Raw genomic sequence first — 16,637 nt, 5'->3', positions numbered from 1 at the left:
CACTAGGTTGTTATGGATTCAAAAACTCACATTTGCTTCTGTGCATAGTGAGGAACAGGAAAAACTGAGTTTAAATACTTTAATCCACACACTTCAGTCTACAGAGAAATACAGTACAAATAACGACAACAAAAAGATGCATTAGGAAATTTAGTAACAGAGTCAGTACTGTGAAAAATCTATAGTTGCAAACTTCTATGAAGAATACAGAGCAGATGTTTCTCAAAAGAGCCTTCCGGGAGCTTAAGTCACAAGAAATAGGCCACAATACTATTGACTAAACACAAACGTTTTCTTCAGTTTCACTTGTGTTAAGGTGGAGTGCCACCTCAGAACCTGATGGAGCCTATACACAAAACTTGGCCCAATTACTCAAATAATACATATCACCCACATGTAATAATTTGAGTAAACCTGTCACTATTTCATATGCCAATGCTAGTACCACCTGCTTCAGAAATAAGGGCTTAAGCCAGTAAGAGCACAAACAAAGCAGAGCTTTATGCAGAGTTCTAGAATCACACTTGCTGTGTGCCTACACAGCAAATAAAGGACACATTTCCCAGCTTTTGTGAGTAGGAGTTGTACATGAATACCTCCTTATCCTCCCATTTCTACCTGCCTTCTTTTAAAGAAAGAAAAAACAATTTTGTATTTGAAAGCATCACAATGTAAAGAAAAAATGTAACAACTTTTGTCTTTAAAAATTTGCATTGGAGGTTCAATATTATGTTGCCTGGCTATTTTTTTGGAAGTAAGATCTCATGTACTTTATGACTACGAGCATTCAGTTTTGCTCTAAGATTTTGTTTTCTGAGAAGAGAGGTGGGAAAGGCGCAAATGGCTTTTGCTGAGGTTGGACACTAAGTAATACATGTGTGTTAAACTGCACCATAGGGAAACAACTGTTTTGTCAGGTGCAATGATCATTCCTGCTTTAGGGCTCTGCAGGAAAAAAAAACAACACAACACAAAAATACCCACAAGAAACCACCAAATCCCAAACGTAATCCTCCTTGGTTGAAAAAAATGTTAAAAATTCTACCTTTTCATCTATTATTTGCATTTTAAGCTCATTTTTTCCCCTTTAGTGCAATTTCAGAATATGCATGAACACATTCAATACAAATTCCAAGTCACAGCATCACAGTATTTCCAAGCTAAAGAATAACTTTTTTTTTAAAAAACTTTTAACATGCTGGTATTTTCATTTAAGTAGTTATTAATTTAAAGTTACAGCTCTTAAGAGTCACATTTTTACAGTATTCTGATCACTAATTACTAAATAGAAATAACTAGTATACATATTGAAGTTACAAGCTACAAAAATAAAAATCCGTTCTGTTTAACTATAAAAATCCTATAAAGAGAAGATGGCTGGAGGTACTCTAAGGATTACAATAGTTGGTAGCAGACAAAATGGCTTTTGAGGGATGTAAACTTCAAAGACAATGCAATAAACTCACAATATTAGTTCCCACTTACTCTTAAGAAAAAAGTGATTTATGCTGAAATCTGCAAATAAGTTTCAAATAAACAAATGAATTACATACAACAATAAGAGTATACAGCAAACAGGGTAGCATTAATGAAAAACAAAGTAAAATTTTGAATACATTCATACTTTCAAACAGTAAAAGCCAGATCCTCAGCTAATGCAAGTCACCATAACATCACTAGGTTTAGTTGAGGCATGTGGCTTTACTCCAGCCAGAAGTCTCTCCCTGAGATGACCAAAACCTGAACTGGGTATTCAGCATTCTTAGTGAGATATTTTGATCTGCCATGCTTTTAGAACTGCAGCCTAAACAACACTGAAATACTGAATGTGTAAATTCTCTCAATCTACCTAATTGCTAAATGAAAAAGTGGTCTCTCATTTCATTCCCGTGTTCAGGAAGCAGCTACAGTTCCTCAGAAAAGTCGGAACATTTTAAAACAAGTGGTTCACATTCAACAGGATCAGTGATGCTACTAGCATTTTTAAATCTAAAGATATCCTAGTCTACTCTTAACCAAGTACAATCTTGTTTCTTTTAAAAAAGAAAACTGCTAATACTAGATATGAAATACAGAACAAAAAAGGATTTTCAGTTCGAACACATGCAAAGATTCTTAAGTGTCCTACTCTTACATGTATATTAACCAGTTAGGCTACAGTGCTGCTCTACCAAGAAGTGTTTGTTCCTAAGTAAAAAAGAAGAAGCATTGTAGCATTGATACTGTTATGCTGTTTACAGCTAATGTACAGTGCTTTTTTTTTTAAACCAGTTAGATACAATAATATACACTAAAAAGCTGTGAGCATCAGTGCATGTAATGTAGACCCAGAAGGAACTGGCAGAACCTAAACCAGAACTTAGAACTACTAGTTCTGAGAGAACCTGTGGAGAAAGTGGAGATTCCTCCCCAGTGGCAAAAAGCAAAAACTGTACTTTCAAAACAGGTCTGGAGGACAGGGAACACTACACCTGAGGTGCCCGTTCTAATATTTTCCAGGTGTCAGTCTGAGTAAATTAGAAATTAAGGTGACTGAAAAGGGCAAAAAAGGTGGGTTACAAATATGCTGTGTGAAACCATTCCAGTTTGTGTTTCTGACAAACCAGCTGGCATAAAGTATAAAACAAACAGAAGAGAAGCTCAGTATCCTGTTTCAGCAGAGCTTCTGACACTGTCCCAATTGATGTTTTAGCTAAAGTATGCCAGCTAAAAATGAGAAAAATGACTGAGGGGAAAAAAGTACTTACTGAATAGTTGCAAATGCTGTCAAGACAAGATGTACGAGGGAACAAAGTCTCAATCTGAATCAGCTGAAATTATATATATAAAAATTTTTTAAACTTTTGCTATAAACATCGCTTTAAGAAGACAATTTTCTCTAAGCGTGTTCAAACATGGTAGCATTTTCTCATGCAACCAGGAGAAACTCAAGTCCGTATTCCAAGAAGAGTACTTAAAGCTTCTAACTATAGTAAACAGTGTTCCTAGTTACTCAGTGCCTAAGAAAAGCAAGACCTGAAAACACAAAACTATGAAGGGGCAACAGAAAACTGAACATACACAATTATCATGTGCATAAATTAAGCTATACCATTTTTACATTAAGGAAATGAAATGCAATTCATAACAGAGCTGAGAAAAATATTAAAATTTGAGCATAACTTCAATTTAAAGTAATTTGAAACAAATCTCAATCGCAGTAGAAAGAAAACAAAGCTGAATGTGGTTGCCATTCACCTCAGCTGTTTTTAAAGATGAAAAATGCACCTTTGGACTTCAGACACCTTTTTAAATAGTCCATACAAGGATAAAGATACAAAAGGCAGGTGGTATTTGAAACAGTTTAACCCTGCTATGAATTGCTCAAAGTATAGGATAAGAAAAAGTAAAAACAAAGCCTATGACAAAAATCTCTACGCATATGGAAATGCGCACACATACCGCCTCAATGAACATGTAAACAAACTAGGTTTGAGTAAGGCAGGAAGCTCACACACAGAAAGACTCTCCAAATAAGTTAAAGTTTGCTGTTTGCATTTCACAGGATTGAGAACCTACAATAAAGGAAATTATCAGCATCTGACCAAACTTCTGTTAAGGTAGCCTATACTGCAATAAAACTTCAAAATAGATTTTGTAAATTCACTTTTGAGTGCTTGACAATTTATGTTATTATTCACTCTACACATTTTATGCAAAGTTATACTGTATGAAGACTGCCAGAAGAAACTATTCATTATTTGTCACTATTTTCCCCAATGTTAATCAGTAAGAGGGCAAGGGAGAATCCTTCCACGCAGGACATGAGATCAGCTGCAGAGTACCCTCTTCTGGGTAAAGGACGTACTGCAGTATTTTCAGGTTTCCGATCTGTTTTCAGAGGAGCTATCTATACAGTAGCTATTTGTACTGGTGCTTTATGCACCTCCAACATTAAAAAAAACATGTAGCAGTTTTACAGCCACAACACACATGACATTAAGCAACTACAGCTATATTTAAAGTTAGAGAAGTTCATTTACGTCAGCATTAGAATCTGGGAGCCTGTTGCTCATATATATGTGCTCTCTGAAGTTGGACTAAAAACAACTTTAGGACAATTTGCAACATACTGGAAAGGAGGACACATGCAAATCAAAGGATGGTGTGTTGGAAACAGCAAGACTTCCCAGCAGATTCTAGTGCTAACATCGTACGTTTAGAAATATTTTTTTTCGTCATGCATATGACAAAGATATAATTATAATAGAAGGATGACCACACATCTGTTTAGGAACTGGATACTTACAGAATATTCTCCATACCATAAATACAATTTTACAAGAGGCTTTCCATGCCTAAAATGGCTACACATGCTGCCTACCGTTTCCTGTGCTCACCAAGAGTCAGTTTGTTGAAACAAACTTTTTCACTTCCACATGCAAGATGGGGATGATGATCTGTCCAATACAAACAAGACCATTTCTCAGGGGTTCTCCCCCAAAAGTGCCCAGTTAGATATATTTGCATTTCCCAAATAGTATTTCACACATTTAGGACTGGATTCCTAACAATCTGCAGTAAGTGTGAGGATCTAGTCTGCACAAACATAGTACAATACCGCTGGTACACATTCAGGCAAAACCGATGTGGAAAAGTCAGCTCACCTACTGGAGGAAAGAAAAAAAAAGGAAGCTTTCAAAGTCTTCACGTCACATATTTTTCAGGACGTTGGGAGTTTAAGAAGTGAACTTCTTAACTGTTAAGGAGTCTTAAACTATAAAATAATTTGAATAATCATCTGATCAACTTTAGGTAGTTCTTTAAACTGCATTCTGAATAGTTTAAATTAAGTAGACAAAATACTGCCCTTCATAGCACATACCCTGCTTTTCCAGAGACTTGTCAGTTGTTTGTAAACAATAGTTACATGAGAACCACAGCACAGAACTTAAGTATTTTTGGGATGCTAATGTCTGTAAATTATCCAAGTAAAAATAAATAACTAGCAAGACTTTTGAAGCTACAATACAAATTGAACCTCCATAACAACAACAACAAAAAAGGTCAGGATACCAAATTTATCTAACATCGCATGTTTTTGCGTATTTTAAATACTTTTAATATAGACTTAACTATAAATTTGTCCTCTGTATTTACATACTATAAAATAATTAAGATGAGGTGTGGGAGGCTAATGAATATGGAATTTACAAGTGGCTTCTGTTTTACAGTTCGTTACACTCTGGTCGCATATCCAGACAACTATAAATTCACTGGCAATCAGTAGTATTTTAAGATCTAGCATGTACACTTTCTAGAGTGAATACCATCAATTTAAAAATGCTCTCCAAAGAGGACTACAATTGAAGGCTCTAAAAATACTAACATTTCCAAGGCTTAAATAAATTATTTTAAAATATAAATAGTTCCTTCACTGTTAATGCAAACTTTGTTTTATAGATTGCTGAAAAACAGTTTCATTTTACAAAACCTAGAAACACAGTCTACTTTACCCAGTGGTTTCGCTTTCAGTTAGCATGAAAAAAAATAGTGACTGGAGGAATTTGACAAAAGCAGCAACATTCCAAGCTATGATCAATGTCCCTCAACTTCTCTTATGATCTTAGCTTATGCAACATACATTCAGTATAAATTCTCTTCTTATTCAAGAACTCAACTGGACTTAACTGAATTATTAGTTACAAACTTCAAATCTTAACTCATAGCTCTCACCTGCTGCAGGCTTAAAATACCTCTAAAACAAAACAAAAAAGGAAGCAGGTTTTTACTTCTGTTAGCCATGAAGATGTTTTTACCTGAGAAGCTTTGAACCTGAGAAGCTTCAGATATGTCAAATTGACCGTTTACATGTACTGGTGTGTGTGTTCTTAACCTTTACTGTCAGTATAGGCCACTAACCATTTCCTGGCCCTGTATTCACATCAGAAATGAAGATTCAGGGCCAAAGTATCTTTGACCCCCCTAAGAGCCAGTCAGAAAACAAACGTTTCCATTTCCCCCCACATGCACATCAAATGATACACGTGAACAAAAGAACTTGCTAACCTCTGCAAACCTAGCTCTCAACCTCCACAATTCAAACTGAAACAGTTAACAGACTGACTTGCTATTGATTGTTTCCAGGTAACGACAAAGCAAGATCTTTAACAAGCCTCTTAAAAAAAAAGATTTGCCAGCTATCATTACTTCTTTAAAACTGTCCTATACACAGCTAAAACAGACAGCTCCAAGTCTTCTTCCAAGAAGCCTCCTCTAGAACTACAATATGTTACTATTTACAAAAACTAGAATTAATCTCTTGCTGAACTGAAGCAGTCAGTCACAGGATCGTTCAGTGCAAGTCATGGTACAACTACTTTGAACTTGTATCTTGGGTACTCGGGAATACTCCATCTATGGCTTACAAAGCCACTGAAAAAGTTATTTGCTGACAGACCTTTTCCAGAAACCTTTGGTCCAAAGCCACCTTTCCTTGCTAGCTGCCTTTCCAAGAGCCCCCACATCTCCACCCTCCCAGTCAAACCTACTAGGTATGTACTGCACACACAGGTGCACAAAAAAGAGTTTGTCCTACTCCCAAGAAGAGATGGCAGACAGGACCAGCAGGCTGTTGACAGAAAAAAACAGCCCACATTTTACTTGGTCTGTTTTTCTGTTCTGGAAGCATTCCTGGGGAAAACAACAGGTGGAAGCAGGCTGAACTCCAACTGTTCCTCTTTTCAAGGGTATCAAAATTTTTGCATACTATATTGTATACGTGCAGAAGATCTGATTCCACAACAAGGAAGGGCTTCTGTATCTGGTCCTTCCCTGACAGAGTAACTGGCTCCTCCAGCTAGAAAGGCTGGGTACCACTATCAATCTAAAAGGCAAAGCAGTTGTGGTAATTCAGCTGCGAAAGTTTTCATGAATGTGAAAGCACGGCTTTTTCCTCGACCCTGGTTCATTTACAAGTATGAACCTTACAGCGCAATCCTTGATCTAGGTTAAATGTTCTCAGTGTTTTTAATGGGCTGAAGTTCTTCTTTGTATTACATTACATTCCACAAAACCTATACATCTTCATCTGTCTGTTCTCTCACGTGCTCTTGCTCAGACACGCTGGAAGCGTCGTCATCTGTTTGTTCACCCGAGTGATACAACATCAGTGCATGTGTCTTATGAGTTATGGTAACAGTGCATGGCCCCTGAGCCCACGGCTCTCCATCCACCTGCATTGGCATCTTTGAACTCTTCAAGATCAGCTAGTATTAAACAGAAGAACACACAATCATAGCAGTTAAATGTAGCTCTGAAGATCCCTTTTATAACTACAACGTACTGATGCTGCACAGTCTGAGATCAGCCAGGGAGAAACTTAGTACATAATTAGTTGTACTCATAGGTTACTAACCACAGCAACAGAGGATTGCTAATTATAACATAATTAAATTTATTACGCAAAAGAAGCATCCCGCTCAACTGCAAAATGCAACTTTAGAACATACAGCTGAGTGCTTGAAATTGTATGCTGCGTATTGAAAAAAAATTAGGGAAACAGGTTTATAAATAATACTTACCCTTACAGTATGTGCCTGCCCTAGACGAACAGGATTTGCTAGTTTCACCTGAATCTGGGCACAGTGGAAAGAACCATGAACTCCAACAACCTCCAGAAGTCCATCGTCATGTCTACGAATTAAGAAAGCAGACCTTTTAGTGATGTTCATGAACTCTGAAATGCCCATCCAAATATTAGTCTTTTATCTGTTACTATAAAGAAGACAACTGTTAATCTACAAATGTTTGAACTATTTATTTCCTGCTGAATAGTAAGTCGCACAATAGCAAGCACAGCTGTACAAAAGCAGGCCAAGTACAGAGCAATGCTCCGGTTGGTACACCCTACACAGTTACTGGCAATCATGCATATATTATTTTCCAAAACTCATAATGCACATTTAAGGCCCTTGGTGGATTTCCACTTCAGAAATTTGTAAACTTTTCTGTCTTGCTGTCTTTTTAGTCACTTATTAATCCACAGGAAAATCTTTTAATTGCCTTTTTTTTTCCTAGATTTTGGCAAAGAACTTTGGCCAAATAATTTTAAGAAATTCAGCCTCATAAGCATTTTCTAAAGAAGGAAGTCGTAAGAGTGAAAATCTCATGTGCCCACAATTTAGCACTGCTCCAGCCAACTTACATCCATTTACATCCATTTCAGACTAGAAAAGAACATGTCTTAATACTAATTAAAATATAGAGCAATAATAAGGCAACAAAAATTTGACTTCCATGATGTAAGCATCTTCTAATTTTGAAGGCTGTTTCTAATAGTCTCTTCAACCCTATTGCTTAATCAGGCCGGATGTTTTGAGAAGGTCAAACCTGACGCATGGGATGCACTTAGTTCTAGTCTCTAACAAAAAGAATCCTGACTTTCAGACAAGACTTATTATGTAAGCACAGCCTACTGGGGGGAATTGTTTACACCACAAGAACTATTAAAAGGAAAAAAAAAAAAAAAAAGAGGTACTGCATACCTTGCCAAGGGATAAGGTTCATCACCCATTCCTTCCCAGAGCCTACAGCCACCTCCCCAATATCCAATATTCAGGACAATGATGCCTTCCAAATTGGGCAACTCGATTCTCTCACCATCCAACTCTAGCTTTAAAAGACAAACAGAAGTTAATTACCATGAATGAAATTCAGTACTTCGACATAAGCTAATTATTCTCTTTGTCTAATAGGCCTCCACTTGAAGAAAAAAACCATCTGTGAGCAAAATTGGCCCTGTACAAATAGAACGTTTTCTTTTCATACTTAAATAAAAATGATTTCTGACTACACAACCTGTAATCAATTTCTGTTAATAAAGAAAAATGAACTCTCACTTATTTAATTCTCTAGTACAGATTTCATCTCAGTATCAGTATTTGAACTCAGAGATCCGAGTCAAGACCAGAAAAGTTTTTAGTAATTTTCAGTAAGCTCGAAGGCATGAATTCCACAAATAAAGTTGCAAATAGCAAAGGAGCCTGGAACATCAAAAAATTTCCACTGAATCCAGAGCTATCCTCACACAAGTATCATATAGATGTAAACTGCAGCTTTTTTCCTTTCCTTTCACAAGACAAATTTCTCTACTTCCCTGACTGTCCAAAGAACAATTAAGTTAAAAAACTTACCTCAACTTTCTTGTTAAGATCTTTACATTCTTGTACTAAGCAGTCTTTGGTTCCATAAAAAAAATAAACAGCCTGCAAAACAAACAAAAACAAGGGAGAACAGAAAGCACTGTTAAAAAAGACAATAAATATGAAATATATTTTAAATGCTCATGTATAGTTATGGTTCTTCAAAGCTTATCATCTAAAATGCATATGTAACGTTTGCACAACAAGGCAGCTGTGCAGAGAGATTATATCTCTGCAGTTCATTAACATCTGAAGACATATTTTATTTCAGAGTAATGCAGTCCTTGACTAAGAGTCCTAAGAGTTGAAAATCCGATAGAAATTAAGATGAAACTACAATTTAATTGGAAGAACTTCTGTCACATTATGCAGAAAAATAATCATGATGAGTCTTCAAAAATAGCCTTAAGTCAAGTCGGCAACTAGAAGGTGAAAGTGTCACTTTATGAAACATACCTTATTAATAATTCTGCTGGAAAACAGAGAGGGAGTCTTCTCACGATGAGCATGGAAATTTAAAGCCATCAGAGCATCAGGTCCTATAGAGAAGTAGTTGTTCATTGTGAACACCTGTAAGAGAGAATTTCTATTTATGACCTTCTGAAATATTATTATTAGGATTTAAGAGTCAGTATGTTTAATGGGAAGCAGGTAACCAGAAAAAAACATAAAGCAGGTAAACAGAAAATGATACAGCTATTCCATAGAACCCATATTTATAATCACAAGCCATACCTTTGGTTTCCTTAAATTGTAGTATCCTTTGTTTGTTACCTGAACTTTCCATCTGAAAAACAACAGCCATTATTTAGACGTATGGCAGACAAACTATTCTCACTTAGTATCAAAGCTGTAGTTATGAATCTCTAAAGATTCAGATTTAGCTACATTATAAAAGAGTTAAGCACTGCAGAAAAACTAAATAAAGACTAATTTTGGACCTCAGTTATTCTGCAGTTCCCTAATCCACTGTGTACTTTACATATACTGCTTTAATGGGGTAGCAGTAGACCTACAGTAATACTTGGCTATATAGAATTTATCTTTTCACTGTTACTTACCTGTCTAGTTTGATTCCATCTGCCTCCATGACATTTCGTAAGATTTGTTCTACAGGGACTTCTCCAGCATAACCTGCACCCCAGCCCAGTGTATTAGACAGGTCATTACCTGTTCCCAAAGGTAAAATAGCAACTTGTGGAATAAAGCGTTCTTGCCCCTAGGACACAAAAACACTGCATATTAGCTATATTTTTAGCATTCATTTTCTACCTTCTCACCCTAAATGTTCAAGTTTGATAAACATTGTTAATCTTCAGATGAGCTTGTTACATCGAGCAGTGATACAGCTGGCAGTACTAGTACAGCAGGTGGCCCATTTAAGTACTTATGGTAGTGATAATGTAAAGAAAGGAAATGTTAAGCCATTGTGAGGAGAAAAAGTAAAACAAAAAAACCCACAATGCATTACTAATACCCAACAGAGCATCCCCTCAGAAGAACGAAGCTTTGGAACTGGAAGCAGAAGCCTGAACTTCTCATCTGATTTCCTAATTTTCTACTTGCTGCAACCATGGGTATGGGTAAGTTACTAACACTATTGTTGCATATGCCTCTGGGGAAGTGCTCTGCTATGAATGCCTAGAGACAGAAAGAACACATGAGGCTGTGGACCACAGTGAGCAACAAAAAGGCTCTTAAAAGACTGAATTGATGTTAGTTCTAAATAAAACTGATGCATGTAATACTAGAGCATTTCAACTGTGGACAGAAATTCACACACTCGAAGCAAAGTCAGTATCTAAGTTTCAAAATTGCAACATACACACAGAAATTTATCTGTCATGAACAGATGGAGCAGATGATAATCACCTCTGTAGATCACACAGCAAGTGTCAGAAACAAACATTCAAAACAGCCACTTCAGCACAGGTCTTTGCTCTCTTTACCACAGAAGCATGAATAATTGTTTCAGACGTACTATGACCTTTGACATTCAGCTGTGAAAAATACTTGGAAAATGTGGCATTATGGTTACTACTTTTCAACAAGAGGTTTCTGCCAGGCAACCTGGATTTGAGATTCAAGATAAATGAAGGGAGCACACAATCTACTGCTGATAATTAAAAGGTTTTGCTAATAATCTTAATGGTATCTACGTAACTCCAATGCCTCAGTTGAATACCTTGTAGCAAAGACCACAGATTTCATCAATTATATTGGCTCTGGGGACAATATATCAAGTGTCCAAGACCAAATAACCACATACCCATATGAGTTTAGCTTTATAGTTCTTCGTTCTATTTCTACTTTATCAGTACATAAAAAGTCTCAAAGAAGCTCAGTTTGATTATGTATGGAGTTATAATAATGGCCTTCAATGACGACATTTCATGCATTAACATGAGAGCAGCATCAAAAAAATAAAGCTACTAAAAATGCTGCAATTGATTCACAGCCAAAACAGACAAAAAAGAGATATTGATAAAGGAAGACTTTCTTACATCACTAGAGTAAAAGATTACTAGGTAAAGTACAAGAGCCCTGGTATTCTTTACTCTCAATCTTCTCATGGGTTCTTAGCAGTACCCTGTAAATTGGATCATCTTCCCTTTCAAATCAACACCAAACATACAGCATGTTTTTTCTATTTGCTGTTAATGGATGAGTGCAGATTGATAGGATCTTTAGAATACACCATAAGTAGTAAAAACACATTACAGCCCTCATTTATGCACTGGCAATATAACCACTGTAGCTGGCAAAAATTACAAGGTTATTATAAAAGTGCTTAGGGAGAAATAAACAGAGCAGATTGGCATTACTAATAATGGCTACTGATAGCAAAATGTCTGTTTAGACAAAGAAGAACAACGTATAAAAATGTCCTGCATCTGTTCTTGTTCTACAGAAAAAAACAAATTTAAATAAATTTTTAATTCTAAAGCTTTTACATATTTTTCCTGAGCTACAGGAAAAAATGCATTATTACAAGATGTGGTTTTGCCCCTGATATGAATAAGCAATTCTGCAAATATTTCTCTGTAGGCTTATTCAGGAAGATGAAAACAATAAATGCAGGTAAAAGATTAAGGTGTAACAATTCAGCAGCTCCAAAACTCATTTCACCATAAGATACCCTTTAATTTGAAACACAATACCTTTATCTTCATCTCATCAATTGCATCCAGGACCCAGCCTACTGTACCATCCCCACCACAGACAAGAACCCTGACAGCATTGCAAGGCAGCAAGGTACAAAGTTGGAGTGCTTTAGCAGGCGTAGTTTTGCTTAGATCAAAAACCTAGAATAAAGGAAAATAAGGAGTTCCACAGGTTCACAAAACATGACTCATGATTTGCCTCACAGGTAAACAACTTCAAGATGTTTATTCTAATGTAAAACAAACATTCTCTATTTATAACATTACATAAGCAATTAAGCTGTTTTTATTTTTATGAGCAGGATTCGGCCACCTGAAGTCACAAAATAGCTCCAGCTGCTTTGCTAGGAATAACAGCCATTGATAAATCAAGCTGACCAAGTACTAAGACAAGTCTGTATCTAGTAACATTTTCATGAGTTTTGTAAAGATGAAAGGCTTCAGATAAAAGTTACTTTAAAATATTCAGGATACAAAGAGGTTTATTTTGTAAAGCCTTACTGGGATGCATTTAAAACAAATGTGTAGTGTTTTCTATTAGTCTGTATTCTAAGATTCAGTTTTAAACTTCAAAGGGAGAATATTAAGGTACAGCCAGGAAATCCAAGGAACAACTAATTGGCGTAACGTCAACATCCTGTGCCATCTCAAGTGGACTTTAAAGAGAAAGCAACAACACAAAACAGCAACTGTAAACACCCACATTTTCACAAGTAAAGCGAGGATTTAAACACACATTCCAAATTAAGAAGATTTAAATATTTCAATTTCTAAAAAAAGTATATTGTTAATAAGCACGTGACTATCAAAGCAGAATTACTAGATGTACTACTATAAATAGAAAACTGCACAACTATTAAAAGAACCAGAAAAAACATGGAAGCGGGGGGGCCTCTGAATTTTTATTCTCCACACAACCTTATTCTTTCTAAAACAAACTGCATGAATTTGTTTCCTTTACTGACCTTCCAAAAGATCCTACTACCATTACGGAAGTAAAGTGATGCTGATTCTAATTTAAACTGTTACTTAGTTATAGTGGCTTTTCACTGTAATTACCTGAACAGGGTTCAGCAGAATTTTAAATTCTCCCAGTAAAATTTCACCCATGTTGTTTCCACTACGAGTATTAGCCAGTATGATTACTGGGATCCAGTGCTTTCTGCCATAAGGTACTATCTGCAAAAAGATGACGGTAAGTCACACAAACACTGCACGTTTGAAAATGTCTAAAGCCTTGCTTCATAATCAGTTCCCTCCAAGTGCTGAAATGAGGAAGTTACCAATTAGTCTGATGTAGTCAAAACAAACAAATACTTTCAACACAAAGGCTGAAGATTCGTTCTACAATGCTTGGGAGAACAAATGCTACAGCGTTATAAGCTCAGTTCTTGTGATGTAAAAAACAAACAAACAAAACTTCCTACATCTTTATCAAGTTTTCCAGTTTTATTAAAAAACAGAAGCCAGACAATACATTATAAAAACAAGAAGCAGAAGACAATTACCTTTTCATAATCGGTTCTTTTGTCTTTACGCAGCTGGTTGACTGTGGACAAGTAGTATGGTGGAATAATTAAGTCTCTGAATTCTCCAAATGTACACTCCTCGATCTTTAAACAATCCAGCATGCAGTCGTCATGTACAGTACACTGACACCACACACATCTGGAAAAAAGACCAAAAAAAATCAAGAGAAATCCTCAAACAAATGACACAAATTTTGCTTATGTGTTTTAGAAAGAGAGACTAATTTCTGAGAACTATTTATGCTTACACTCACTGTTATAAGTAATATTTTAAGCACATTATAGAGAAAAGCATGCATTCTCTGGAAGTTCAAGTGACTACGTATTGGCTAAAGAAAATTACATAACTTGATCATGTCCTCAAAAGTCTAGAAAAACAGTTGCATTCTGATAAATAGAGATACCAGTTTTAAATTAACTCTACTATTTTTATCTCCAAAACTCAAGTGCTACAAATACCATCTTGCACTGTATGCAGCAGTTACACTGAAAGCTTGGATGAGAAACTGAACTCCTATCCATCCTTAAAAAGCACACACTAGAGTTCAGTTTAATAATTTCAAGTGTTACTAATTCCATTAATTGACTTTGGTGATAAATTTCCTAAAAGTGATAATACCCCTTAGGTCTGAAACCTAAAAGGTTACACAGTACTGTGCAAGGCTGATGGGATTTTGCTATGCAAAATTGCTCAGCTTTTTGACCTACTCTAAGAGCTGCCCTGGCAAACAGACTAGAACAAGAGGGAATACTGCAATACCTCCTGCCAGCCTCTGCAAAATGTTAATCTTCATTTGCTACAAAGCCTTGGTTTAAGCAGCTGTGAAAGCTATTTTTGGAGTCCTTCTGCTTAATCCAGCACACAACTAGGGAAGCAATGATACTTGCCCTGTACTGTAGACAGGGACTATTGACAGTTATTGTCTGCTTTTCTCATTCTGCCTCCTTTTGCATTCAGAATCCTGTTCCTTTCCTGCTCTCATATACACACTCTCTCAAGGTTTTGTTTCTGACAGTATGCTCACGTATGATGGAATTGTGCTAACTTACCATGCTATTTCACAGTATCACACAGAAATAGAGCAAAAGCAGACATCCTTTGAGAATGCAGAGGTCACACTTTACACAGGATGTGCGCCACTACTTCTATGTTCTAGCCTAACATGCCACTGTGTGCCATGCCAACAACTTTACAAGCAACCTTACTGATGACAGTATGAGCCCTTCAATTTCTTAAAACTTTTTATCATTCTTACTACAAACTGTAACTACAGATTATATTACAGCAACTTTTAAGAACTTCAATTAGCTTCTTTTGAGCATCTTTAAAAAGGTAAACAAAACAAAACACAACACCAGTTATAGGAGGGTTGTTTGTTCTAGCTGCACTAAGCAGATGCCAGTTTTGCAGAGATGCACGCACATTTTGGCAATCTGAAATGCATGCTATGCCACTGAAATTGCTCAGGCTATTCACTGTACAAACAACATGTGCATTAGAACCTTTTTAGGACTGTCCCGTAAAAATATAAGCTCTCTTAGACATTGCCTTTTAGATGTAATCATACACTAGCTAGCACATCATTATGGAGAAATGCAAGCAAGAGAACGGGTAGACCGAAGATGCAGTATCCTGCCCTTAATCTATGACTCAGGTAACCCACAAGCACCCATTTTCATTTTAGGTTCTCTCAAATTGTTTTTGTGGCAATGTGTTCTAAAAAGAACGCAGTTAATTAAACATGGATGTAGCATCACATTTCCCCATACAAAACCAAACTTCCTTGCAGTACCTGTAGTCACAGAGCTTGGGCTGTGTGCCACACTGTTGTTTGCATACCACACAGTAGCTGCAGAGTGGGACGTTGCCTCTGATCCAGTGATGCGGCATAGAGCTGCGGGCTCTACCATCACTCCTCATCATAATTTCCTTGCAGAGAAAGTGCTGGTCAGCCTTCTTTAGGCATCCTTCACTGACACGCAGCCCACAGCAGCTGCAGAAAGCACCCTGGAGGATGTGCTGAGCACACACACAGCAGTAGGAGGGCTGCCCAAAGAGATCGGTGTAGTGCCAGTCGTGCTTGCTCTTGCGAAAGATGTCACGTCTCAGCACCTGCCGCCGGGACCGCTGGAAGCTGCACCACAGGGTGATCAGCACCGGCACGATGACGGAGCACAGAGTCCAAAACACCAAGCTCCAGTCCGCGACGACCGAGGACGAGGAGGAAGGGCTGCTGCTACCCTCCGTGCCTGCCATTCCTCACCCAGCTCGGTCTTCCCAGCCTAACCCCTCAAGAAGACAGCCGGGCGAACCCGGGAACGGCTGCCTGGCTCCAGCAGCCAACGAGCAGCTTCGTGAAACATCTTCTAACCCCTCCTTCAGCACCTCCGTGCCCTCACAGCCGGCACCCAGCACAGGGATGCCGCCGCTGGCCTGGTACCGGGGACTCTGCCACCGCCTAGCACAAGGCCGGCCGCCCCCCGGCCCCCTCCCGCCCCCAGCACGGAGCCTCCGGGGGGCTCCGGCTCCTACAAGGGCCCCGCGCCTCCCCTCAGGCCCCTCGGCGGGGGAGGCCCGGCCCCGTGGGCCCCGGGCCGCCCCCCCTCAGGCCGAGGCCATGCGCTGGGGGCCGCCGCCGCCGCCCACCACAGACCTCCCTCGCCCCGTGCCCGCTTCCCTCGGCTGCTGGCGGCGGCTCCCCGGGGCCGAGGCCGAAGCCGGGGCCGGGCCGGCCGCACCGGGCCGAGGGGCGCCGCTCCGA

The 16,637-nt window shown here is 38.1% G+C and overlaps 1 protein-coding gene across 1 annotated transcript; it reads right to left on the bottom strand.

Moving 5' to 3' along the window:
* Positions 1-65: 65 nt before the first annotated feature.
* DGKE (diacylglycerol kinase epsilon) lies at positions 66-16,533 on the bottom strand. Its single transcript, XM_083805395.1, has 11 exons — positions 15,669-16,533; positions 13,855-14,014; positions 13,406-13,525; positions 12,344-12,487; positions 10,244-10,401; positions 9,918-9,969; positions 9,639-9,752; positions 9,174-9,245; positions 8,526-8,653; positions 7,563-7,674; positions 66-7,247 (listed from the first exon to the last, which is right to left on the bottom strand). The coding sequence occupies exons 1-11, from the start codon at positions 16,130-16,132 to the stop codon at positions 7,056-7,058; spliced, it is 1,716 nt and encodes a 571-aa protein (XP_083661521.1). The 5' UTR covers positions 16,133-16,533; the 3' UTR covers positions 66-7,055.
* Positions 16,534-16,637: the final 104 nt, after the last annotated feature.

Source organism: Anser anser (assembly GCF_964211835.1).
Source record: "Anser anser genome assembly, chromosome: 19".
Classification (NCBI taxonomy): domain Eukaryota; kingdom Metazoa; phylum Chordata; class Aves; order Anseriformes; family Anatidae; genus Anser; species Anser anser.
The sequence above is the reverse complement of the archived record's forward strand: the minus strand, read 5'-3'. Positions and strand labels throughout refer to the sequence as shown.